Raw genomic sequence first — 26,582 nt, 5'->3', positions numbered from 1 at the left:
AAGCTGGCCTTTCTTTCACTAGGAGCTTCCCAAAAGCCCCTCTTCTTTCTCCATCTGACCCTGCCCAGGCCCCCTCATCCCTGAGCATACCCACACAGCAGGAGTTGCTGTAGGACGACTTCTCACTCAAATTGGCATAACCTGAAACTGGCACATTGGCAGCCCCAACAACCCCTCCTCATGATCTCACCATCTCCCACTGCTCAAGCTCTTTCTTTCTACCTCCTATGGACTGAGAAGGGAGAAAGAGAGAAATTTTCCAAAGAGTTCAGAAAATCAAATGTTAGGCAGGACAGTGAAGTAAGCCAGGAGAGCCATGGCTGAGCTCCATGGGACAGAGTACCCCTGTGTAAGAGCTGGGACTTTCCTGGGTCCCTCTGGGACTGTGGGAAGAACTGCTCAGGAGCAACCGCATAACCTCAAACCTCTCTGTCACCTGCCCTACCCTCATTAGCCTACATGGGTAATAAAATACAAAGCAAAGCACTCTAAGATATGCACTCTTCCCACTGGAGAGGCTGTGAGAACAAGCAGTCCACATGGGATAGCAATCACCTCACCTCAGGCACTCCTCAGAAGTGCTGAGGTACCATTTTGATAGGTGTGATAGATGAACCATCCAGTCACTGAATACAGTGAAAGCAATACTGGACAGACAGGTTCTCCAAACCAGACATGTTGCTGTCAAAATCCTCTGGGAAAAGGAGACCAATGCCTCCTGGCATTTCCCATAGTTTGGCACTGCCCTCACAGCAGGAGCCCAAGGCTTTTTCCTGCCTTGTCCATAAGAATCCATGAGCAGAGAGCACTTTCCAACACAGACCCCAGAAAGAATCCATGAGCAGAGAGCACTTTCCAACACAGACCCCCAGCAGAAGAAAGCCCTGAGCCTACCAGTACAGTTTATCTCAGCCATGGCCTTGAACTTGGTGTCAATAGTGCTGTGGTTCTTCAGAGCAGACACAGTCACAGCAGTGCAGTGTGGGGCAGCAGCTAAGCACAACCCCATGGGACAGCTGATCTTGCTGTAAGCCCAACTCTCACCTCCACCTGCTCTGCACCTGAATTTTTCCAGTCTCCTGCTTGGGGGTGATGATTGTACTCACCTCAGAGATCTCCAGATGAAAAGCACCAGCAAGATGCCAGGGATTGCACAGACTAAAGAGACAAGGCAGGACTTGAAAAGCCAACATACATACATACATTCATACAACCAATCATTTCTCCACTGTCTTCCCAACTCCAGCACTTTCCTCTTCCAAGTCCATCTGTACAAACATACCTTTGCTGCCACTGGAGCCTTCCCCCAGTGCCTGGCCCAGCCTCCCCACTGCTCTCAGCCTTCTCTGAGCTACAGTCATCACCAGACTTAGGCCACCCAACTGCCCTCCTACCATTCTGCCCTTGTGCTGGCAATGGTACAGTCACCCCAGGTCTGCTTCCTGACCCAAACTGCCCAGCTTACATCATGCACAGCACCAGTCCTGTCTAAACTCACTATGCCAGACGAGGGGCATGTCCCCCCCAGACCAGGCATTGCTTGTTCTCCCACAGATGACATAAAGGCAACGTGAAAGCATGAAACTGTGCTTGGAAAGATTAACTTGTGGCTGAGAGATGCCTTGTTTTTGCAGAGTGACCCTCTGTTGCTCTCATGAGGAATTTTTTCCAGCCCTGGCCCCTTATCAACTGGCTGTGAGGTGATGTCCATATCAGAGTAGCAGGCTCTGCCCCTTCCTGCTGGAAGTGGTGCCTGGCCACTCCAGGCACTAGTGATTCATTCAGGAAGTGTGTGGTTTGAGATGATACCCACAGCAAGACAAGAAGGAGAGGGAAACCTTGGCATTGAGCCTGAAAAGAGTCGTTTTCTGTTTCAGCTGTTCCTCCAACAGCTGCAGGGAAACTGGCACTGCTCTGAGCACTAACTGGGTGGTTCTGCTGCCATTCCCAGGTTGGCAGTAGCTGAAGGACAGAGGCCAAAGGTGATGAGCTTGGAGGTGCTCCTGGGGGTATTCCCTGGCACAGTGCAGCTCCTGGTCAGGTTGTTCAGCCTGGCTGCAGCACAGCCAGGGCACAGTGCCTGGCAGCTGAGCACACCGAGGCAGGCTGACACTCCCACCTCCCACCAAAACACTTCCAATGAACCAGACCACTGCATCCCACACCCTGATCTTCTCCAGCAGATGTGCTTTTACAGCAGCAGAGAGTGGCAGGGGCCTTCCCAAGGGGTTCCAGGGTGGCTGCAATTACTTTCCAGACCAGGGAATCCCCAGCATTTGTCCTGATTTTGGACTCAGCAGCCAGAGGTGGAGGAAGAAAGCCATTCTTGCCATTCCCTCAAACACCTAATGTATAGAACAGCAGCCAGTGTTCTTCGTGATGGTCCATGCTGATCCTACTGCAAAGGGGATCCCCCAAGCAGGGCAAAGCCTGCAATGCAAACACTTCAGCACAGGCCATACTGCAGTTGTAGGTGTGAGACATGAGCGGGGTGACCTGTGGTCCCTGGAGCACAAAACTTCAACACCCACTTGAAGCCACTACTCACCAAGGGCATGAGGTCACATAAACTCACAGGCAGCACCTATGCCAGCAAATAATTGTGTGTGACAGAGGAGATCTGTTGGCTGAAGAAGTTGCTTTTGAGGCTCCTACATCTACCATGCATGCTGCTCATGGATGATACTTCCAGGTAGGCTTCATCACCTGGACCAAACCTCTGGACATGTGTGTCATTCACAGCTGCCCAGAGGACCAGCTGCTGCTTTCAACCACCACATCCCCCTCCACGGCTGCTGCAAGCTCAGAGCAGAACTTCTTGTCTGGTTTCCACCAAGATGAACGCAGTTTATGTGCACAAAAACTGTGCCACCAACAAACACAGTGCACACAGAGTGAGGACAATTAGGAAATTTGCTTCAAAACCACACGACTGCTCCAAAATGAAACACTCTTAGAGTTAGAGCCTATGATCTCTCCACTCCCACTGGTTTTGGAGGGAAATATGGCTGCCCCAGATGGAGCCTAACATGTTTGCACACACTTTTGGTTTCACAGTTTCAATCCTAGCCCCTCGAGGGGGATTTTACACACCTTTCATCCAGCTGTCTGTGTCTATATCCAGCTCCTGGCACACAGATCAGAGAGTCCTCACCCAGCATGCAGACAGCTCTCCTGCCCTGAACCTGGGGCAGGCGCTGCTCCAGCTGCCTGCAGAGAGCCAGCCTGCAGTACTCCTGGGGATTGGGAAGCAAGTCTGAGCAGGAAGGGATCTGCCTGCCAAGGGCACACTCCTCCACCCAAAAAGCCACTGGGCAAAAAGTCTTGGGATGCTTTTGGGTAGCACCTACCTGTCCTCAGCTGGCCAGGGCCACATCACCACCAGGAGTTTCTGCTCCACACCACACACCTCCACAACCGCTTGTGTGGTCAGGGTGGATCCCAAGAGAGGACAGGCAGCTTGAGGCAGGCACTGGGAAAGCACCCATGGGAGAGGAGCAAACATAGATTTTCCCTCAGACAGACTGCTGCTAGCTTGAGAGGACAGAATTCTCCACGTAATGGGAAATGCTGTTTCACCAGTCAAAGATGAAATGCTGAAAGAAAAAGGAACAACCAGGAGAGCAGGTTGCATGTTTTAGAACAAGAGCAGGTTCACTCCAGCACCAATGTATCTCTGCCATTCCTAAACAGACATCCCAAATCCTTCCACAGCTGGAGTGTGAACCACAGTAAGGTGGACAATATTCACCTCCTCAAAGGTGAGATGTCCTTGTCCCAGATGTTTTTCAGAGCTTCAACAATACTCTTTTCAACCTTGTCACCTCTCCATAGGGAGGCAAAGGGCTGAGGACAAGCAAACTCTGGCTGCCTCAGGGCCACAAAACATCTGTGGCTGAATTGAGTCCCCAGACACCACAGTGTTGCGTGGTGCTGGGCTGACCTGGCGGGGGTCAGCCATGCCAGGACACTGTGCTCACCACTGTTATATGTGAAATATAACAAATATGTTTTCACATATATCAGATATATGTGAAAACCCCTCTCAATAAATATGTGAAGGCACTACATGCTCATTTTAAAGCCCACTCCAGTAACTCAACAACAGTTTCTTTGGCCCACCATTTATATCCATATTTGTGTATGTATATATAGGTGTAAGTGCATGTATGTTTGTACATACCTATGAACATACACATAAAGAAGTATCTGTCACACAACTTGGGAAACAGAAAGATAAGGAGGCAGCAAAACATGAGGAGCCTAAAGCCAGTACACAAAATAATTGCTTCTCCAAGAGCCTCCTTACATTTTTCTACAATAAAGTCAACACCACCGAGGGCAGAAGAATCAGCCCAAAGCAGCAGTGAAAGCTACATAAGTAGAGCAGAGAGAAACAACCACAGACAGGGAAATAAAGTGCATAAGGCAAGGCAGCAAATTGCCCTGTATGTGCTGCCATCAGTCCTTCTGTGGCATATTTTGGTGCGTCTTGCTTCCCAGGTATTGTGAAAGAATCAGAGCTCAGTTCCTGCTGTGCCCCTCAGACACAGTGCAGAGACAGGGCAGACTACTCTTTGGGTTTCCAAAGAGTTACTGCACTCACAGGCAGGACAAAATGGCTTCAAGATCATGCAGCTTGTTTGCTGTGGAAAAGGGGCCTTGCCTTTTCTGAAGGAACACTTGACAGGTGAGAGAGCAGGAGAACCACCATTTTTAGCAAAAAGAAGGATAAAAATGCTAATTATTTCCATGCCTCCCTCTTTCTCCGGCCATCAGCTCCTCCCTAGCATCCCTCTCTCCCAGCTCCAAGAAGGTTGCTTTGCCCTGGCCATTCCTAGAGACAGAGCACGGTGTGTGTACACTGAAGGAGGGAGACACTGCATTCCTCTGGCAGAGATAAGGAGCAGAGGAAGCAATACTTGCCCTGCATGTCTGTGCATGGTCCAGACCAAACAGCAACAGCACCAACTGGCAGCTCCTCAGCAGACCAAACTGTTTGAATGCAAGTCAAGGTGGTAAAAGTGATCACCCAAAAGGCTTGCCTGCAGCCAGCCTGGGCACACCTCCAGGACCCAGCAAGAGCCCAAGGCACAGCACTGTCCCAGGGCTCCCTGCACACCTGGGGACCTGGGTTTTACAGAGAGTTTGGCTTGGGGTGCTGAAATATCTGACTGTGGGGGGCTCTGAAGAGAACCCCCCAACCTAAAGATATGATGGAGTGTGGCCAAGTGAGCACAAGTCCACACACACATTCATACAGTTCCCTGATGAATGCTCTGCACCCCAAGATGGGAAGCCCACCACACATTCCTGCTTCTAGATGTGAGCAGGGATGAGCAATGCCTTACTCACAACACATTGAATGCTGGCTCAGGGAGCAAACACCCTTGTTCATCATATTCATGAGCCAGCAGTGACTGCACGGGAGATGCAGTGTATTGGCTGCCAATCAGTTGATATGCATCCAGCTCCTCTCACCTGCTCTTAACCAGTCTTGCTGGTGCAGCTGTACTGGCAAAACTCGCCACCACAGCAAAATCCACCAGTGGAATCCACACATCAGACAAGCGAGATCAGCTTTGTTTACCCAGTGCTTTTATACTCATATAACTGGTAGGGATTTTGCAGTGAAGCAGCATAATTAAAACCAAACAAAGAAACAAACCTTTGCCACTGATTTCCTGCAATGAGCAGCCATGAAAATGTGAGGTGTCTGATCTGGGGTCCTCTGCAAAACAGGCACAGACTATTTAATGGCTGGTGAAAAACTCCCATCACCAGGGTGAAACACAGGTGGATTGCATCTGTGCTTTGGCTGGGGTAAGCAATCAAAAATACTGTAGGCAGCTGGAAATGAAGACAAGCAGAGGAGAGCTCTTAGCATGAGGTTTTGCCCACTGTTACTCTGAGACTGATGTATATGGCCTCTGGCCTGAAGACCCTCTGAGCTGTGGGATTTACATGTGCAGGAGTGTTTGGTGTCTAACAGCCAACTTAAAGACAGGAATTTCCCCCGTTTGCACCATTGCTTGAAATACCCCTTATGATACAAGGGCACAAGAATCACTCGAGATGAGAGTAGGAGCCCACCTAACCCATCTCTGATGGCCCAGGGAAAGAGCAAACATGGCAAGCACAGGGCTGCCACTCCATAGCACACCCTTATTTTACTTTTTTTTTCATGGTTTCCATTTGCAGATTGCCTAATATACAAATTGCCTGTATACTGAAGTCAGAATTACGCAGGGCCGAAACAATGAAGCTTAAGGGGAGTCGAATTTCAGAAAGCTGATGTTGAGGTTCCTATTTTAAGTCCAGTCAGATTTAGAGCTGCCAATCAAAGGGTCACATTTGCCTTCAAAGAGTGTTGTGCTGTGAGGGATTTCCTGATGCTAAGCGCCCTGGCTTAGCTGCCCATTGCTGCAGCGAGCAGAGACCAATCACTCCAATGCATCAAATGCCCAGCAGCTCAGTGCTCTTGTCTGGGGGATAGAAAAAAATATTTGCCCTAATCTCATTTTCCAAGTGATGGTGCAGCCTCACAGTGAAGAAGATGCTTCTCCAGAAGATCCTCAGTCTGGGGTCCATCATCCACTTAGGGTGATGCAGCAATGGCCCTGATCTCTGCAGCAGCATCTCTCCTGAGGTGTTCCTCCACCTCTAGCAGCCCATCTGTGAGGATACCTGAAGTGGTGAGGGCCTGTATTTTGTTTCCATGGTCCCACTCTGTCCAGGGGATTTTTCTGATCAGCCAACACAGCTAACAGGGAGGAGATGGGTGAGTACCTGCATGGTACTTCCCCTGTGAAGAGGGGAGTTCTGCCTGGGGCAGCTGCAGAATCATCAGAGCAGCCAGGGCAGAGATCTCCCCCATGCTTCCTTTTTCCTCCCATCACCTTGCCAGAGATTTTACAGTTACTTTTATGAGTTTCCCCAAGGGAACAAAAAGATTAAGGCATGAGTAACAAAACCAAAGGCATGTGGAGTCTGGCTGTGGCGCAGGGGCCAGGTCAGGCTCTCACATGCACTTGGGGGGCTGCTTTGATGCCTGCAGCATCTGGGAACTCCCATGTGGACTCCTGGGGACCATTTTCTCCAGGAATTTCACCACACCTTGCGCTCCCTCCATTGCAGATCTGACCCTGGACAGGAGCATATCTCACCTCATCTCCCCAGGGACTGCAAGCTTTTCCCAGCTCACACCAGCATTAGCTATTCATAAGGATGAAAAACATTTTCAGATTTGATTTTTGGCACCCCACTCCTTCCCTAGTCCAGGGGAATTTGGGATTCTGATCTGGTTCAAAGCCTGCACAACCAACCCCTTTACCAGAGCCATGACTGCCCAGCTGCCTACAACAACTCAGCCTGTGGGTGAAACCCACCTCTCTGGGTGGTATTTGTGTTACAGGAACAGAGAGCTGCAAAAGCAGAGGTGACATGTCTCTGGAGGAGACACAGCACAGGTAAGCCAGGGGAGAAAAATCTCCATGGTGGTCTCTTTGAAAGACCTCCTTTCACATGCAATTTTGGAAAGGTGGACCACCAAAGTTGCTTTGGGAGGCCAAAAATAATACACATACATCACACCTGTGAGAAAACTAGGCATAGGAATGACTCCCATCAACAAAGACTTCCCTGCACAGGTTGTACTCCACTTAGGAACAACCTCTTCTGAGTGACCCCACACCCAACCCCAGAGCACAGGAGTCAGAAATTCCAGATGCAGTTAGAACCTTCTAAGGTACTGAACGCAGGCAGCCCTTTCCATACTGGGATTGGAGAGACAAACCAGTCTGCAAAGCCCTACAGTCCAGTTCCCCACATCCACACGGATGGCCTGCCTGAGAGCCTCTGTGTGGGCAGGGTTTGCAACACCTCCCTGCTGGTATCCAAAATCAGAGTGCAGTGAGAGGCTCATCCACTGTGGTAACTGGTGGGGAACAATCTGCTGGGGAGGGCATTTCAGTGTGGTATGACAATCTATATTTATGGGAATACAATATCCACATGAATACGCTGAGGATGCTCCCAGCTGCCGGAAGCGTGGCAGCTCCTGCAATTACACTCGACATATGAGAGACAGGATGCCAGCCAACACCTGCCTTGTGTTTGTACAACACCACCATATAACAGCTGCTGCATGCCCCCTGCATCCCAGACCTCTTGGAAGGTGAATATATTGAGTATAGGATAACCCCAAATTCTAGGCATCTAGGGCGAGCACTCAGTGTCATTGCTGGGCTCTGAAAAGGACAGACACATGCCCAGGGATTAGTACCAGGTTCCCTGGGAGGGAGCTATCAAAACACTGATACTCACAGGTATTTTCTTCTCTGAAAGCTGCATCTCTTCCTTCTTTCCTTAAAGTCACTTTGTTACTGCAAAAGCCTGGTGAAACCCTGAAATCACACTTGGATGAACTCTAAGAAACAAACCCACTGCTTAGCTGCAAACACTGACTGCAAGAGCATCCAGGGCCTCTGAAGCTGAGCAAAGCCAAATTCCAGCCCAGGTGAGCTGCTCTGAGGCAGTGTGGGCACACACTGCCCTGGCTGGTACCTGTACAGAGCAGGAGCTGCTATGGGCTGGTGGAGGAGCTGCATGCAGATATCATTCCAGTTTATGATCTGGAGAAAGGAGAATCAGTAATACAAGAGCAGAACAACCCTTTGGTGTCCTAAGAGAGAACACACAGTCCCACACTGCCATGTAGGACAGCTGGGCCCTGCCCTCAGCTCTGCACTGGCTTTCTCTGAAGTGCTGGTTCCCCTTGCCCATCTCCTGCACCCACCTCCCCACCTCTGCCTCTCACCTCTGTTCTTGTGCCACAATGTGTGAGGCAGGGAGGACTTTGCTCTCCTCAGAAGTGCAAGCAAGAGGTTATCTCACACAACCCCAAACAAAAGCTCACAAACTTTCCCCCGGGTGTTTTTAATTGCTGTTTGATTGGTTTCTCCCCCATTCTCCTTTTCACTCTGCATCAGGTGTGAGAGGCAATCGTGTTGCCCAGACCCTTTCCTGGCTTCAGATGATCAAGGGACCAGTTTTTATGTAGCACAGTTATACATTTAGACCAGTTTTTATGTAGCACAGTTATACATTTAGAGAGAAATGACCAAGGCTTGCCCTGAGCAGGCTAGATTCTGCCAAATTACAGCACACAGCACTTAATCCACACAAAGTCCTGCTAAATTTAGTGAACTAGACTCAGTGAAAAGCCAGGTAGAAGAAGATTGAGAAGTAAAACTGACAAAATACAGGGGACAACAGCTAATTTAAAGCCAGAACTCATGCATGAAGATTTCAAAAGGATCTTGCTGATTCCATCATGTACCTTTAGTGCAGTTTCAGGAGACATACTTCACCCAGAAAAAATGGGATGAACTGAAAGAAAAAAACTCCACGAAGTGATTCCCTGAAGGGTGAAACCATCAAGCACCCATGGACCTGCACCACAATGGCGTGGGGTTCCCTGCTGTTGGAACCCCAGCTTTGCTGGCTCCCTGATGTTGCTGGTGGAGGCCTGACATGAGTGTGGCGAAGTGCCAGATGCTCCCACTTCAAAGCTGAACCAAGAAACCAGCTTGTCTGTTGGCTTTTATTGCGCTGCTATTACTTGTGTGGTGAATTCCAGGTAAGGATGTAACAGGCCGGCCAGGATTGCCTTGCTTATGATAAGGTTCAGGTACAATGTGTACCCCATAAAGAAGAAACCTGCGGAGTTTCATCCTGGAATTGCTGCTGAGTCATGAGGGTTTGCGTAGTGCAGACGCCAGGTGTGACGACACCTTTGGGGTTTGTCACCTCCTGGGAGGAGGTAGATTTGTGTCCCTGTACTAGAGATGGTAAGAATATACTAACCAAGTTCATTCCTGTTAATGGCTGCCTCAATAGCTGAAATCCTTGAGCGGGGTGTTTTTTGCAAGTAGGGTAAGTTGTGGAGCTTTGTCTTCCAGATGGAGCTCAGTAACTCAGCCTCTCCAAATCCATCCCCTCTCCACTGAGCCCAGAGTCTGGAAGAAAGAAAGGACAAGGGAAGGGGATATACACAAAGGAATATCATGGGCTGTGTCTAAAGAAGGAAAAGTACAGCAGGAATGTTCTCTGGTGGGTAGGGCAACAGAAAGGCTGGTTGTTACTACACAGCTGTCTGCTGTGTGATTTCAGGGGAAGTCATGTAATTTCTCCACCTCATATTTCCAGTCTGTGGAAGTGTTTATATGACAGTATTTGCAAACTAAAGAACAAAAGTCCCATGTATATCAGGCCTACTTAAGCCCAAGTAACCTGTGTGTGCCGTATTCAGCAAAAGGCTGTTTTCTTTGGCCACAACTCTTACATCTAAAGCCCTAAGGTGCATATTGATCTGTCAATCCTTGTAATGCTACATCTCTAAAGTGTACAGTGAAGCAGAGAACAGCATCCAAACACTGTGGAGAGCCAAAAACTCCTACACATACATCAATAAACAGGTGGTCAGTGAGCAATCATGCAGCCTGACTGTGCAGTTTTAGACTGCTAGTATGTCTCCATCAGACAGCAACCCCAGGGTCTGACATCCCTTGAGGATTTTCAACAGCAGAGGCAGGCCCTGGCTTAAAAAAAATCAGTCACTAGCTCACAGAACCACTCATATTTGGCTCTGTGGTGGAGATAAAAGCTGAGATACATTTAGGCAGGTGTACATATCTGGAGCAATGTACACAGGGGAGACAATCAGACCCTTCCCTTCCTAAGACAGGCTGGGCATTGCTTGGATCTTTTAGGGCACTGATCCACAAATACCAACACTACTTGCACTGACATACCCTCAAAAGAGCTGCAAATATGTCTCTGCTTTGCTGGAGTGTCAGGCTGGGCAAAGGAGCAGAGAGTGTGGGGGATGCTTGAAGGCAGCCAGAAGTGTGTGCTTAAGCAGCTTAACCAAAACAGATCAATAGGCACTGAAATGGGAGGGTCCCCAGGGAGAACCATGAAGTAGACAGAAACTCGCTGAAAGGAATGGAATGTGCAAATGAGCAGCTCTCACCAAGATATGATCTGAATCAACCTGAAGCAGCCCCAGCCAGATGCACCATCTGCTCAGAGCATTCCACAAGGACATCTCGGTTCATGGTGTCAAAACCAGCAGACAGATCAAGGAGTGTTAATACAGAACACACCCTTGAGCCAGCTGGCAGGGAGAGATCACGGAAGACCTTCAAAAGGGCTGCCTCAGAACCATGCCTCCTGCTTCAGCCACACTGGAATTTATCAATGGCATTGTGTACACAGAGCTGCGACCGCCGCTGTAACGTCATGGCTCTCCTGGAAGAGGGGAAGGAATGGCAGGATGGACATCAGACAGCAGCTGACAAATCACCCAACAAAAGAGACAGGACAGAGCCATCCAGTTTTAGTGCTCTAACAAAACAATGCAGCAGTACAGAGGAGGATATAGTTTCACAAGTATCGTTGGTACACTTGCAAGCAGAAGGTCACTCAATCAGATCTCAAGGGTAGCAATGAATTGCCCCCAGGTCCCTCAGCTCTCTGCTCACCATTATTCCTCAGATGACTGAGGTCCTGCAGACAGAAGAGCAGCACATCCCTACTCTTCACAATCCCAGCACATAGGGAAAGAACACAGACCAGGTGATTTTCTGTCTGTACCTCAGCTCCTCTGCATGCTTCACACACCAACACGATTGTCTGAGGTAAAGGGGGAAGCAGAAGGAGCTCTGTTACAAACCCAGTTCCTGAAGGATTTTGACAGGGGACAGGCATTAATGGGGAAGATGAGAATTATATCTCTTTTCTTTATGGGTTGGCTCTATCAGCAGCAACACAGGTAATGTCTGAAACAGGCAGCTCAGGATGCTGACTGGACAGCTTTACTTGTGTCTTGGAAGTACGATGATTCAGTGCAAGAAAAACAAACAAGCAAACAAACAAACAAGCGCTGGAGGCCAACCAAGGGCTAATTAGCACTGTACAGCACTTGCCAGAAGAGCCCTCTGCTGAGCTACAGCTGCTCCTGGCAAAGGGAGCTGTCTGTCTGTCCAGCTTTTTTAGGGCAGCAGAGGGTCAAGAGGGCTCTTCTGGGAGTCGCCCTCACATTGTCCCCCCTAGGACACCCTCCACAGCACCCTGCAGGGCCAAGTGCCCTTTCTTTTTCCCTCTCCTAAGACAAGGCTATGCTGGGAAAACACTTATGCTGGAGGAATGCAGTTCACTGGAGAACAATCCTCTTCTGGCAACCTGGATTTTAAGAAAGAAATTTGAAAATTTTACAGGTCTTCCCAGAAAAGTTGGAGTTTCATCAGCTGTCTGCAGTACAGCCAGGGGACACAGAGCCAGCTCAGTGCTACCGAGTACAGTGGTGCTCAACTGCATGACATCATCACGCTTGGCTTGTTCCCCTGATCTCATTCATGTGCAGAAATAAGGCAGGCCCTGGATACACAGTGTATTTACTGTGTTTGGGGTGCATTTTAAAAACCTGATTCCAACTGCATTAAAATTAAATAACTGAGCAGCAAGTCTACAAAAGGGACTGTATTTCAAGACATAGCAAAACAGGAAGTTGGTTCATACAATATTGCTGACAGTAAAATGCTGAACTTCATTCTGACTTCAGCAATGATGACATATTTGTGATGATTAAGTTCAAGATCTGTGGATAACAGGATAGGGGTAAAATGCCGGGCTCCTTGGACTCTCTTTTTTGCTCTCTTCACCTCTTCTCCCCTAAGGAAACAATCCCACCACAAGCCTCAGTCAATCCTCCTCCAGTAATGTTTGACTTCCACAGATAAATTTAACAAAGGAACAAGGAAGAAAAAAACCACAAGGAAGTGAAGTTCATGTTAATTCTGTGAGTGTGGGCATCTGGGCCAAGGTGAGAGGTCCTGCAAGGCCGGTTCAACTTTTGTTGCAATGCAGAGTGAAACAGAATGGGCATGAAAGAGAGAGCTTCCAACCAGACAACACAAACCCACAGGGAATCAAGCTTCATCGCTCCCAGAAAAGCTTGCTAGATGGCAAGCATGGAAGGCTTTATTCTAGAGGCTCAGAGTGCATCACAGAAGATATTAAAGATAGCTCCACGTCACCCCTCCTCTCTTTCACTGGCTACTTGTATTGCACAAGTGCTAAAGAGGCATGTTGTTACTGACCTAGGGTCTCCTGCACACAGCACTGCATGCACACACAAGGCTTTCTGCTGCTCCAGCAAACTTGAACTTGCTTCTATTTCAAAATCCCTAGTGGGTGCAAATGAAATTCCAGCCACCTTGACCTGTTAGAACAGCTCCCTCCCCTTGCACCCACCTCCTGGGGCAAATGTGACTCCTTTCCACATCTACCCCCCTTCCTGAAACAATAATCTTCATATTGAGATCATACTGCCCCAGTAATCTGGAGCAGACAGATTCCATCTAGATCTGGGTTACCCTGTCAAACAAAAAACACCAGGTATTTTGATGCAGAAATTCCCCTTGAAAACTCTGACAGCATGCTGGAAGTTTTTCCAGAATCAACAGACTGACTGAAATACTTGTTGGAACGAACCTGTGAAGATCTCTAGACCAAACCTCCTTGAAGCACAGTCATTGCCAGCAGTACATCAGGCTGACTGCAGCTTTATCAAACTGAGTCTCAAAAGCCACGCAGGAGGGAGATTCCCTCACCTCTCTGGGCAACCTGCCCCAGTGCTGCACCAACCCCATAAGAGGAAAGAGGGTTTCCCAATATCTGACCTGAACCTTGCAAGCTGCACTGTGTGACCCTTTGGTTTGTGATCTGTCACTGATGGGAAGAGCCTGACTCCAACTCTGTAACTGCACTTCCAGTAGTTGTAGGATGTTGTTAGATTCCCCTCAGCCTCCTCTTGACCAGGCTACACAAGCCCACTTCCCTCAGGTCTTGCTCATGTTGGTAATTCCCTACTGGACCCCCTACCTCCTCCCCTCACAACCCTTGTCACCCCAGGGTCCCTGAACTGAATGTTACTGCAGTTGTCAATGGCACAAATCCAGAGTCCTGTCCATAGTCCAGTACTCATGCAGCCTCATGCTGGGCAGTCTAACACAGGTAATTTCCATCCAGCCGGACCATGGAAGAGGTGTTGCAGTGAAATACTGAGCAATTCAGGGTGAAAAGAGAACTTTCAACAATTCGTAATAGAGAGCAGTTTGACTGTTGAGCATTGCTCCACCATCTAGTGGATGAGCTGCTCAGTGCAGAACACGGGTGTGCAGGTTGTCAACCCCACCCACACTGCTGCACAGGGATGGCCACCTGCTACAAGTACTGACTGATGTGTCTCCTGCCCTCCCCAGGGACTTGCCACATGGGGCACACACCACCATGGGGCCCCTCTAGTCTTGGGGGGGGGGGCCTCTGTCTGGAGAAGGAGCAGGAAACTCTGGTTTAGACCAGAAGCTTTCAAGATCACTTCCTCCTTCAGATGAATTCTGTGCAAATAACTTTATTGACACAACAAAGACACGGGCGGCACTAGAGTAAATCTCTCAATTGCCCTCCCCACGTGGGCCTGAACACAAACATTATAAAGCCTTTTCCTGGGACCCAACACAAACAGAATAAAAGCAGCCTTGGAGTCAGGACCTGAAACCACAGTTCCCCTCTCTTAACCCTTAGCCCAGAGCCCACATTCCCCTACCCTCCTTGCTTTCACAATCCCAAGAGGTGGATTTGCCTGGCCTGAAAGGAAAAATTGAAAGCAAGTCTCTTAGTTGATGTAGGGCTGGGGTTGCCAAGAGACTATGACAGCAAAGGCAGTACCTATCCTGATGGAAGCAGCGTTGCCCATGAGTGCTGTGCGTCCCAACCCTACAAGATGGGTCTAGATCCAGAATAGATGAGCACTTGTCTGAAGCCTTAAATCACCTCTAGGGATTAGAAGGGTTTCAGATACACCCACGCAATGTTTCCTGACAAATTCCAGGTGGCTTCTTGCTAAGCACATGGATTTTCTAGATCTCCCTTTCAAGAAACTTAACTCTCAGACACTATGTTTAGATGGTGGATGTTTATGTTCATTCTTGGAGCTCAACTTTTCTCCTTGCAACTCTTCTCTTCCATAAAAAGCCATAAGAAATAAATGAATACACAAAACCAAAACTGTCATCATAATATAGAAACTTTACCTAGAAGAGAAAATCCTAGAAAACAGGAAGGGTTCTAGCAGAGCTGACTGGCAGCAGAGCTGTGGGGAGATGCTGAAGGAAACCACACGCTCTAGTACTCACAGGGCCTGGGAAACACAACCCACATGACAGCCAACAGAAACTCAAGACAGCCTGTTCCACCAGCCCTTTGGACTACATTTATCACCAGAGTAGTTTTCCCAAAAAAACACCACATGTTTTTGACAGTATAGAATACTAAGGAATATCTAAGTATTAGCTGATTGAGGAAAAGCAGCAGGAGAGCACAACTAGAAACTCCACACACTTGTCTGACCCAGCTCCAGAGAGTGCAAAGCTGTCCAGGAGAGACAGAAGGAAGAAAGGTGAGAAACCAAAGGTGTTCAGGATGCTACAACATGTGACACGCCCAGAACAGAGACTGTAATCACAGCATGTTCAGAAGTCAAAAGGCAGAAACACGTTCAGGAGTCATCTACCACTGCCACGTGTCGTCTCCTGCCCTCCCAGGCTGATTGCTCTTCACCAGAAGGACATCAGGGCCTGCAGTGGGGCACATGTACATCCCACTCAAACAGAAGGGCCCTTGTCTGAGGGAGGGCAGTGCCAGGACCAAGGGTCCTGCCTTTTTGCTTCATAAGTAACATCATCAGCGTCTCTGGGGACTCTCTCCTGGAGGATGCTGTGACCTGCTGATCCTCTGCCCAAGATCAGTACCAAGATCAACTCTTTTATATGGTTCCGAATCATGGTCATCTACTGCCATCACCTGCGTCTCTTACCATCACCAGTACAGCTCACAACCACAGAGGGTTACACAGGCTACATTGCTATTAAAACGATTAGGGCAAGGCTTTCACTTCCTACTTTTCTGCCACCTATCTATATTCAATTCCAAGGAAATACCCAGGAACAACCCTTTGTCCTGACCGCCCTTGCAGGATGTACAAATATATCCAGAACATACTGAGCCTGGGCAGTAGCTGCAGGTGAGCCAAAACCAAACAAACGAACAAAACCATTCCGGCCCCTGTACCCACCCGGGGCTCGAGTACCTCTCAAGGCCCTGGCCAGGCTGATACCCCCAACCCCAGAAGAAACCATTATCCACCCTGACCTTGTCCTCTCTCCACCGTGCTACCTCATACCTTCCCACACACCGCTTACCTGTGACACTTCATGCAGGGCTGCCCCACCCACCCTCCTGCCCGCCCACCAGTCCAAAGGAACCCCACGGCCTGCCCACAGCCCACCCGGCACCCCTCCCCTCCCCCAAACCGGGCCAGCAAACCTCTGTGTGCTGGGTCAAACCCAGTATTTATGCAAAACACAAAATAGGGTACTGAGACTCTCAAGTAAAAGGGATTGGTCTCTCTGCCTGTAAAATAGTTCTCTCATTTTGACTTAGAAAGACCAGTGCTTTTCAAAACTGACCATAAAATATAATGCTGTCATTGCTAAAAAGGATCTCACAGACATCCCTGAGGGCATAGGTTTTTTTCCCACCTCCAGATATGCAGTTTGTAATGTGAATGCAAGCCTGTGAGAGACGGTGAAAGCGGGCATTTTCCGGAGCATTTCACAGAACACACAGGAGCAAAGTTCAGAGCCTGATTAAGTACATGTTACCCTGTGTCCTGTCAACAAACCTGGAGTGTCATTGCCAGAGGTACAGGCAGGTAGTTACCCTGGCCATGCACTGCACGTCAGAAGAAACATGCTCTGAAGAGCACACACTTAAAACGATTTCAGCCTTAGTCAAGACTGTGTTTAAGGGATTCAGCACCTTCTCTGAAATAAATGTACTTTAACGAGGATGCCTGTAAGGCATTTAGGAATTAATATAAATATCTTGCAGAGAAGGACTAGTGATACATGCATCCCTGTTACAAAGATAGGATAAAGCCTATGAGGAAGATGACAAGGATAACTTTCAGTTACCAAAAAATATTAGAGAAATCAAACACAAGAGGCTTCACTGGAAACATGACAAAACTGGTCCTTGAAGAACCACAGACAGATTATTTTTTTAATCCAACTGAAAAACAACCCTGTACTTGCTTCTGACAGTTATTCTCAGCTCCCTGAAATAAATTCTTTACACACAACGTGACTGGGCAATGGTCCCTCTAACCTCAAAGGCATGGGATCCTGTCACAGTCACTGACAGTGGACCATGGGCTAAGGGGTAGGAGCTGAAGCAGTTTGCAATGGTCTATGAGTTCAGGCAAATCTCTGCTGCATCCCAACAGACTGACAAGGTAATAAAGGTGGCACAGAGAGTTGTGTTGGGGGAAGCTCTGCAGTGCACGACACCCATTCATCATTCACCAGCAGGGAGACACCCCACTGTCCTCACTGCTTGCTCAGCACAGCCCCTCACCATTTGCTGCATTTGAAAATCACCACCTTTGAAATGGCAGAAAGTTAAAGTACCTTTGAAATAGCAGAAAGTCCAAGTACCTTTGAAATGGCAGAAAACAGGGCCCATTCTCTCACACAAAGGGGACTCCAAGCCTTCACAGGCGGCAAACGGGGTCTGGGGGCTCTTCTGTGAAAGGACATAAGACCCTTTTGAATGTACTCATTAGTGTTGTGGCTGGCAGAAACTGTTCTTCTGTGCCCCAGCTGATGAACACGAGTGCTGCTGCCAAGTCTGTTGATAAATAAAAAAAGATAGGAAAAGCCTTATGGTTTTTGAAAAGGGCAACAGGAACTCAGTGCTCAAGGCAGCAAACACAATTTGCAGTAACAGACTGGAGTCCAAGAGCAGCTCAGTGGTGATATTCCACCCTATTTTCCTCTTAAACATCAGCTTTTAACAGCAGAGAAATCGATGGCACTAAAGGCAGCAAGGATCAAGCTGATGGGGAATGCTGCAAACTTCTCCAAACAGCCTTCCTCATTCGCTTCATTTATCACCTACAGCCTCAGCTCTTCTGGCTCCGGGCATGCTCCCCTCCTCCTCGGCCCTGCAAGCAGGACTAATTTTCATTAGCAACAAGGCAGGAGACTAATTGCAGTACAAGTTTCATTTGTGAAGGGACTCCAGGGAGAGGAGGAGGGGGAAGACAGCTCTTTGCTTGCTCTGCCACCTAAACAGTTTATATTTGTTAGTACAGAAATAAGTATGATGACAGCAAACTGATGCCTAAGGAGCAATTCCCCCATTAACCTGACATCCGCCGCAGTTCACACGCACCACCATTTATATGCACCATTAATATTTATAAGGGTGACGTGTCTTTTTGACAGGAACTTGTGCCTCCAACGACAACAGATGTTATACCATTTATGAAAGAAACTACTCAAGCATTTCCAATGGACCTTGTCCATGCTCATCATGTCTTTATTGCGTGCTCTGATTATATTATCCATGGAGAGCCTGGGTCACCAATGCTTCCAGTCCAAGAACACAGATGGCAGCACACTGGCCTTTAGAGTACTTAAAAATTTTTGAAGTTTCATTATGCCTCTGTGGATGTTCTTCTGGGAGCTCAAGACCTTCCAAATGCACCTGACAACTCAGAAGTGTGCGAGGCATTACATATCAGACTTCCCTATCTCATGAGGATTTGCCACTTACCTGGCCCTCCAAAACACATGGCACATAGCTGAAGTTGCAGGACTGCCTCCCACAGCTGCCTTTACACCGCAGCTGCACCATCTACAAAGAATTAAAGCCTGTTATTATATGCTGTGTTATTCTTCCCTATGCATAGGCTCACAGGAGAGCACATGCAGCAGGGCACAGATCCAATTATCTCTGCTAAAACTATGCTGTTCCTTGCCCAGACTGCAATTTATAGCACGTGTAGGAGCCCGTCTCTGACAGGACAGAGCTCCCCATTCTAGCAGAGGTTAAACTCCCACCCTCCATAGAGGAGGAAGCAGTGCCCATACACTTCCCCATCAGCAGAGAGCAGAATGGGTTTAACCTGGAAAGAACGATACAGATAAGCTGATGGGGTTTGTGAAAGATATCTCCTTCAGGAACCACCATGCATGGGCAAGCACTGAGATACTGGACAAAGTATCTAAGGAACATTTTCTTTTACAAGATTGCAGTTGACATTTCCATTAAAATGCATGAGGTTACCATGATTCGCTTCACCTGATATGATGGAACTTGTTTAAAGTAGCACAAAAATATCACATTATCCCATGGGCTAGAGGAGATAGCCTGCAGTGACTCCCTCCTCCAGAATGGCAGCTCTAGTGATGCCCTGATATTTATGGCACATACATTTTTAATGCCCAGCACAAACAGCTCCAACATTTGTCAACTCATTTGATCAGCAGCTTTTCAAAGACAATACAAAAAGACATGCTGCAGAACAAGAGCTAGCAACAGTACAATGCCTTGCCATCAGCACCCACCCAGTCAGAGCAGAAATAGGATGTTATAGCCACGGCCAACTCCCTCTAGCCATCCTTGGCCAAGATTTGCTAGCCTGCTGGTAGAGTCTCCTCTTCTCATGCATTCAGAAGTCCTCAACCTACCCCTGCAGCTCCTCACTGCTTGAAAACACACAGATCTGAGAGGCTTGTGAGAAATCGTTGCTGTTCAGCAGCCACCAGCATTTCCTCACTCAAGTCCTAACACAGCTGAACTTCAACTGAGGTGAATTTGGGAGTTAATCCTCCAGCCTAAGTTAGCTCTGAAACACAGCTGATACCAACACCTGCAGTAAAGAGGCCTGACAGGTTTGGGGACTGCACCTGAAGCCACAGTGGTGCAGTGCCTCTTGTGTAAATCAGCAAAATTTATACCAGCTTTAACCCCACTGTTGGAGCATCTGATTACTTTTGTGTTGTGGTTTAACCCCAGCCAGCAACCAAGCACCAGGCAGGTGCTCACTCACCTCCCCCAGCCCAGTTCTAGGAAAAGCTAAGCTTTCTCTGAAGGGAAAACAAGCTCACAAAAAGTTTTAGTTCATCTTTTACCACATGATTACATACATTGTGTGTTACTGCATATTTTATAAATATGTGTAAGTACATCAGTGTGTTTTATACACCTCTGCTGACCTTATGTGCCTAGTTTTGCTTCAGAAAGAAGATGGCTCCTCCAAAATTGTGACACCCGTTACTTCACTGTAGTTCGCACCCATACAATTGTGTTTTTTCCCTGCCAGGTCAAGTATGCATAAAACATATACAAAATGCAGTCACAGATGTCTCTACTCACTTAAATACAAAAATGTTGTGTACCTGGCCTGCTCCAAACAGCGTTTCTGCTTAGCCAGCATTAATTATATCAATGAAAAGAACGAGCCAGTTTCCAACACTGTGTTATGCAGAGAACTGTGTACACGAAAAGCAGAAGGACAGACTTAGTTGTACATCCTACTCTGCTCCTGCTTGGTGCAGGGAAACTTGTCACCGACTGGACAAACTCTTAGACAAAATCCAAGTACTGATGCTTTAACGTAAAAGGAAGAAACACAACAGAAATACCTTTCTGAAAATAACATCTCCTGTCCGTTGTGATACAAAAAGCAGAGTGGCCTGAACTTGAGTCTCCAGCCAGGATACCCCACATGCCAGCTCTACCCCTGATGTGCTCCTCTGTGATGGCTGTGAGGAGACACTGCTGAACTTCTCTATCCCAGTCTGCTCTTTTATCAGACGTGGATTAACACACTGCAGGCACGGGTGCTTATACAGCGCTTAGGAGATGAAAAGCAGCCTTGGGACTGACTAAGAGCCACCCCAGCCTTTCCCAGAGCACGCGCCGTTACCCCTGGACCACGGGAGACGCGCCAGGCACCAACCTACAGGTGCGGATCCGTAACAAATGATGGAGCCGGGGGTCACGAGGCTCTACGCAGCTGTGGGCGCCCGCAGCTCACATCACACCTCTCAGCAAGGATAACCCCAGCACCGCCAAAACCACTGGGCTTTCCGTGGCGAAACAAACCGGGAAAAAAGCTGGAGCGGGAGCGGAGCTATGCTGGACACATAGAGGGAGGCGAACGTGCGGCAGTGCCGAGTCAAGCGGGGGACGCGTCTCCCGTTTCCTCGGGGGGTAAAAATATGACATGCATTAGCGAAGAGAATAAAAGGAGGGAAACAAAGGAGCGGGAGCGAACACCTGTCGCTCTCCTCGGGGACGAGCCCTAATGCTTTTATTTGCCTCAGTATGCCGGGGGAACTGCAGCTGCCAACTGTCATCAGCATCAAGTTACCCGCACAAAGCTCGGCCTGCCCGCCGCTTCCAGACAGGGGAGGCGGAGGGCTGGACGCGCCCGGGGACGGCATCGAGCGCTCGGGGCCTGGCTGCCCGTGGCCACAGGGCGGGCGAGCGGCCCCTGGGGCTGAGGAAGGGCTGCCCTGAGGGGCAGCCGTGCTGTCCAGCACAGCCTTGGTGTCCAGCACAGCCCTGCATAGCCTGAAGGGGCGCGTCCTCCCCGGCGGGCACCCAAACTCCGGCTCCCGGAGCTTCCCCATCCACCAAGATGGGGCAGGACAAGGAGGACCTGGCCCCTGGCCAGCCGTGCCTGTTGAGTCCCGCTGGTTCCCGCTCAGAGCTCAGACTGGCTCTTTCACGCCCAGGTCGGTCCCTGTGGGCAGCGAGGGGCACCGACGGCCCCCCGACGAACCGCACTCACGCGTGTTCCGATGCTTTGAACCCGTAACGGGCGCTGGGTGTTTGGGGGTTCACTGCAGGATTGGACTGACATGAACCGCTGCTTCGCGGAGCCGCAAGCTGCAGGGAGGGCACGTCCCCTTCCCACAGCCCAGACTGAGAGTCTCCGGGCGGTGTCAGCCTCGAGAGCGAGGCCGATCCCGATCCCGATCCCGATCGCATTCCCGCTCCGGCAGCGCCGGCGGCCGCGCAGCCCCGCCCCGGCGCAGACAAAGCGCGCGATGCCCATTGGTCCGTTCGGCCCACGCGCGGCGCGGCCCGCGCGGCGCGGCCAATGGGCTCATTGACATGCAAATCGCGGGGTATAAAGCGGACGGCGCGGGGCGGGAGCGGGGCTCAGGGGCCGCCATGGCGCCGCGTACCGATCACCCGCCGCGGGGCCGAGGCTGCGCGGAACCCCGCGCCGACCGCAGGGTGAGCCACGGGGGCCGCGGCGAGCAGGGCGGGGCGGGGTCGGGCTGGGCGGGGGGTCTGATGGCGCTGTTGTCCCTGCAGACAAGGAAGCCGCTGGTGGAGAAGAAGCGCCGCGCGCGGATCAACGAGAGCCTGCGGGAGCTGCGGCTGCTGCTCGCCGACAGCGAGGTGAGGCGGCGGCGCGGCGGGGCGGGGGCCGGCGGGGCCCGGGGCCGCGCTGACGGCCGGGGCGCCCTGGGTCAGTTTCAGGCGAAGCTGGAGAACGCAGAGGTGCTGGAGCGGACGGTGCGGCGGGTGCGGGCCGTGCTGGAGCGCCGCGGCCGCGGTGAGTGCGGGCCCGGGGGGCGGCGGGGGGCGCCCGGCCCGGCCCTCGCCTCACCCGCGCCCCTCTCTGTCCCAGGCGGCGGGCGGCGGCTCCTCGAGGCTAGCGAGCGCTTCGCCGCCGGGTACATCCAGTGCATGCACGAGGTGCACACCTTCGTCTCCAGCTGCCCCGGCATCGACGCCACCACGGCTGCCGAGCTTCTCAACCACCTGCTGGAGTCCATGCCCCTCAGCGAGGGCGGCTGCCCGGACTCACTCACGGACGTTCTGGGGGATGCCGCGCTGCTGACCCTGCCTGCCGGGGCCCCCCTGGCCCTGCCTGCCCCGGCGCCCTCGCCGTCCCCCAGCGAGGAGACCTGCTCCGACTCGGACGAGGCGGAGGCCGAGCCGGGCCAGACCCGCACGGACGGACTGGACGCGTCGCAGACGCGCGGGCTGCCCTCGCCCGGCCTGCCCAAATCCATGTGGAGACCCTGGTAACGGAGGAGCGGGAGACAACGCACACCTACCTATGGGGGAGAGCAAGGGGGCCCACGGCAGCAGGGCACGGCCGGCACACGTGTGTGTGTGCGAGCGTGCGGGAGTGTGTGTGCACACACTGCAGGACTGCATCAGCGGCGCTCTGACGCTGTCACACCCTGACAGGCTAATAGCGAACGCGTTAACATTTCATTTGTGTGTGTGGCATTTTGTAACTTCAGGGGTTTGTTTTTATGAGAGGCTGGGGAAGGGGGAGGGGAGGGAGGAGGAGGGAGTTGGGTTGTAGTAGCAAAGCTCTCTGGATACACAGCAGTTATAACCCTCTCTCTTTTTTTCTTGGCCCTTATAAGTGGCCCAAATACCACTACCTTTCTTTTTTTTTTTTTTAAGGAAAAGCCCTTGTGTATTTTAAATCGTGATGGTTAACTCCATGAGAAGCTCGAGCTAAGTCTGCATGCACGGTTTTAAGTGTTTTAGTGATAGCACAGACCCCTGAAAGGGGTTGGTCTTGTTAGCATCTGTACTCAGTAGCAGTCTGGAATCTCCCCTTCAGTGAAGGGAGAGAAAACTAGAAACCTGGTGGAACTAGACAAACATTTAAAAGATACTGGTGGCAGGGTGCCTTTTAGAAATGAGTGTCTTTATGCACATTTTGCTTTTAGCACATCTGAGTTTATTGTGACTTTATGTATATTAGGGTGTCAAATGTTTTTTATTTTTAATCTTTAATAAAAAAATAACTGAATTCACAACATGGCATGTATTGTGTAATGTGATATACTTCTCACCCACTACAAAAAATTAAAAATACAGTTCCCTATTATTAACAACAGTATGTCATGGAAACAATGCTGGTAATTAAGCACTTAATTCTTGTACTAAGCATTGTTAAGTAGTGGAATTCAAATTCTTTTGTTTAATACTGGAAGACACTTACGTTTAAGCAGGAAGCAAGGTCATCCTGGCTCAGGTTGGTCTTAGGCCACAGGTTTCTAGGCTGGTTGGTCTGGATGCCATTCTCAAACTTACTATACTGGATCTGCCATCTGAAGGTGCTGCTCATACACGTACAGCCCTAACTTCAGAAGTGCTAGGCAAATCCTGTCCTGGGGCATAACTTCACGGCGAGGGTGTTTTTTTTGGAAAGTATTCTTTAAATTAGTTTCTCGGGGGCTTGGGGGGGGACCTTCAGCATTCTTGTATATTAACTTTGATCCCTCCCTATTCCTGCTTTGGGGAGATGCCAGGTTATTTATGCTGTGGAAATACCTTTCAGAGAGCTGCCATTGTAAAGAGAAAAACAAAAAAGGCTGTGAAGTATCTTAATACGTGGAAGTTCTCAAACATAGAACAAGCAAGAAAGGAAGCAACCTAACTGCCAAGGGACTAGACATGTAACTTTGTTTTACTAAGAACCCTATGGAATAATAAAAATACAAAGTAGGATACTGGTAAGACCTATCCTTTGTAATTTTCTTTACCTGAAGTGGGTGTTCTTATTCAAAGATGGCCATCAAATTTGTTTGGTTCTTCTCATCCCCTTTTGTGCTGAATTCCCTTTGAACTGGGGGGAAGAGAGGCAAAAACCAGCTGAGCAAGGGGAAGTGAGAGCTGTAGTGACCCTTGTGCTTTAGGGAGGGAGGTCAGTATTTTGAAGTGTAAATGAAAGAGGAGCCTGGGACACTTGCACTGAGAGTAACACCCTACACACAAGATGACCTCTTGGACTGAGGCTGCACCTCTCTAGGCCCAGCACAAGTCAGGGTTTATTTATATAAAGCTCTTACCCCCAGGTATCACTCTCCACAGTTACCCAGGTAACAATACCTTGCTGTACCACCAAGGGCAGTTCCCACAGGGCCTGTCACTGTGTATTGTTACCCTGCTGCACTCAGCCAGAGCCCCTTACCTGTAACAGCTGGAAAAGGCCCTTTCTGTGAGGAGGCTCTCAAGAGGGAGATGAAGCCACAGCAACAACCCAGCCTGTGGCTCACACCAGCATACACAGCAGCACTGTAGACATCTGCCTGAGCTCGCTGGCCTCGGCTGTGACATCCAGGGGTGATCCTGGGCCAGGGCAGCCACTCCGGCCCCTCTGCTGCTGCAGGAACACCAGAGGCAGCTTCATTTCCATGAGATGAAAGACCCTCGGGTTAGGGCTCTCTGTAACACTCCTAATGAAAGCAAGTGCAAATCCTGACACTTTGGTGACAGAAACACTGCCCAGAGTCAACAAAAAAGTGCCAGCCTTGGTTCAGCAGTGGATGGAGGCAGGGGCAGCAAAGCCATCTCTAAGCAGCACCGTGGATGTGTTGCTTTTCCTGGACTGGCCCTGGAGAATGGGAGCCAAAGCTGGCCTTCCCCACTTACCTGTGCCTTTTCCCATTCCTGCATATACTGCACTTCTCACAGCTGGGGTAACCCTCCTGGGCTGGTGGCCCACACAGTTCCCTGCACATCTGCCACAGCAACTGCAGACCTGGGCATGTGCCAGCCCTGCTCCTGCAGCAAGAAACAGGCAGAGGTGAGGCCACCCAGACAGCTGCTCTCCCAAAGCCAGGATGGTTAGGAAGAGCACAGGGATTACATGGTATCCCCTGAGCATTTACCAGTTCTGTACTGGCTGAAATGAAAAAGCCAGGTCAGAGCAGTACTACTAAGAGTTTTTCAAAAGTGTCAAAAGCATTTTAGAAATGTGTTATTAGCAATATGGCTTTTTTTCCTTAAATCCACAAATTAGGTTCACAGAAAGTTTACATCCTCTGATTAGGTGTTGCTGGATTTCTCCATTTGCATTTCTGTACCTTACTGCAAAGGTGTCAAATCTGACACTTCCCTGACAAAGGCAGGAAGAGGTGAACGGGGTGGGACTGGGGAAGGGGCAGTGGGGGAAGGAAGGTTTCCAACAGCTCTGATGAAAAACCAGTGAAGCCTTTTCAAGTCCTTCTTTATAGAAACTGCCTTTATTCTTTTCCATTCTAAAGTAATACAAACAATCTGATCTGACAGTACTGCCTTGTAAAAGGAGAGAGGGGCGGCACACTAACAGGACTCCTCTCGTTTGATATGCAGTTGAAGAATAACAGAAAGAAGGGTTCATTCTCCCTCCCCTCTCTTTGCATGTCAGTCACTCACACCTGTTGCAGGGGAAAACTGCTCCTTGTTAGACCAGGTCAGCTTCGAGGACTTACAGCTCAAACCTCCTCCCAACCTCTTGGCAACAAATACCAGGTCTTTTGTCAGAGCCTCAGGCCAGGAGGCAAGATCAAGCTTTTAGATTGTCCAAATCAACTTACATCTTCTTTCATCTCTCACTAGCAAGTATCATGCAGCTCTCTACAGAGTTTCCCTCTCAAAATAAATAAATGCTTCAGTCTTTATTCCATTTAAAAGGACAGATGAATAAAAGCTCAGTCCAGCCCTCAGTGGCAGGGTTAGGGGATGCACAGACATCATGTGGAAAATCTCTGCTAAGCAGACAGTTTGTTCCTGTCTATAATACAGACAGCTGACATTTCTTACCATCCCAGATGCTGCCATTAGCAGAATGCTAT

The 26,582-nt window shown here is 49.7% G+C and overlaps 1 protein-coding gene and 1 long non-coding RNA gene across 3 annotated transcripts in view; one reads left to right on the top strand and one right to left on the bottom strand.

Moving 5' to 3' along the window:
- Nucleotides 1-19,085, bottom strand: part of LOC127468698 (uncharacterized) — a 36,368-nt gene extending 17,283 nt beyond the window's left edge. Inside the window, exons 1-3 of the long non-coding RNA XR_007903657.1 lie at nt 18,745-19,085; nt 17,622-17,814; nt 3,351-3,596 (exon numbers count right to left, since the gene is read on the bottom strand). This is a non-coding gene — a long non-coding RNA (uncharacterized LOC127468698). The remainder of the gene's footprint in view (nt 1-3,350; nt 3,597-17,621; nt 17,815-18,744) is intronic.
- A 3,010-nt stretch (nt 19,086-22,095) lies between these two features.
- On the top strand, nt 22,096-24,483 carry HES6 (hes family bHLH transcription factor 6). Of its 2 annotated transcripts, XM_051782095.1 has the most exons (4): nt 22,105-22,224; nt 22,306-22,392; nt 22,468-22,549; nt 22,625-24,483. In XM_051782095.1, the coding sequence occupies exons 1-4, from the start codon at nt 22,159-22,161 to the stop codon at nt 23,026-23,028; spliced, it is 639 nt and encodes a 212-aa protein (XP_051638055.1). In that variant the 5' UTR covers nt 22,105-22,158; the 3' UTR covers nt 23,029-24,483. The 2 variants fall into 2 exon arrangements, with proteins under 2 accessions (XP_051638054.1, XP_051638055.1); XM_051782094.1 differs by having other exon boundaries at nt 22,096-22,224; nt 22,468-24,483.
- Nucleotides 24,484-26,582: the final 2,099 nt, after the last annotated feature.

This window comes from Manacus candei, unplaced genomic scaffold (genome assembly GCF_025592945.1).
Source record: "Manacus candei isolate 608988 ecotype Guabito, Panama unplaced genomic scaffold, ASM2559294v1 h1tg000015l, whole genome shotgun sequence".
Classification (NCBI taxonomy): domain Eukaryota; kingdom Metazoa; phylum Chordata; class Aves; order Passeriformes; family Pipridae; genus Manacus; species Manacus candei.
The sequence above is the reverse complement of the archived record's forward strand: the minus strand, read 5'-3'. Positions and strand labels throughout refer to the sequence as shown.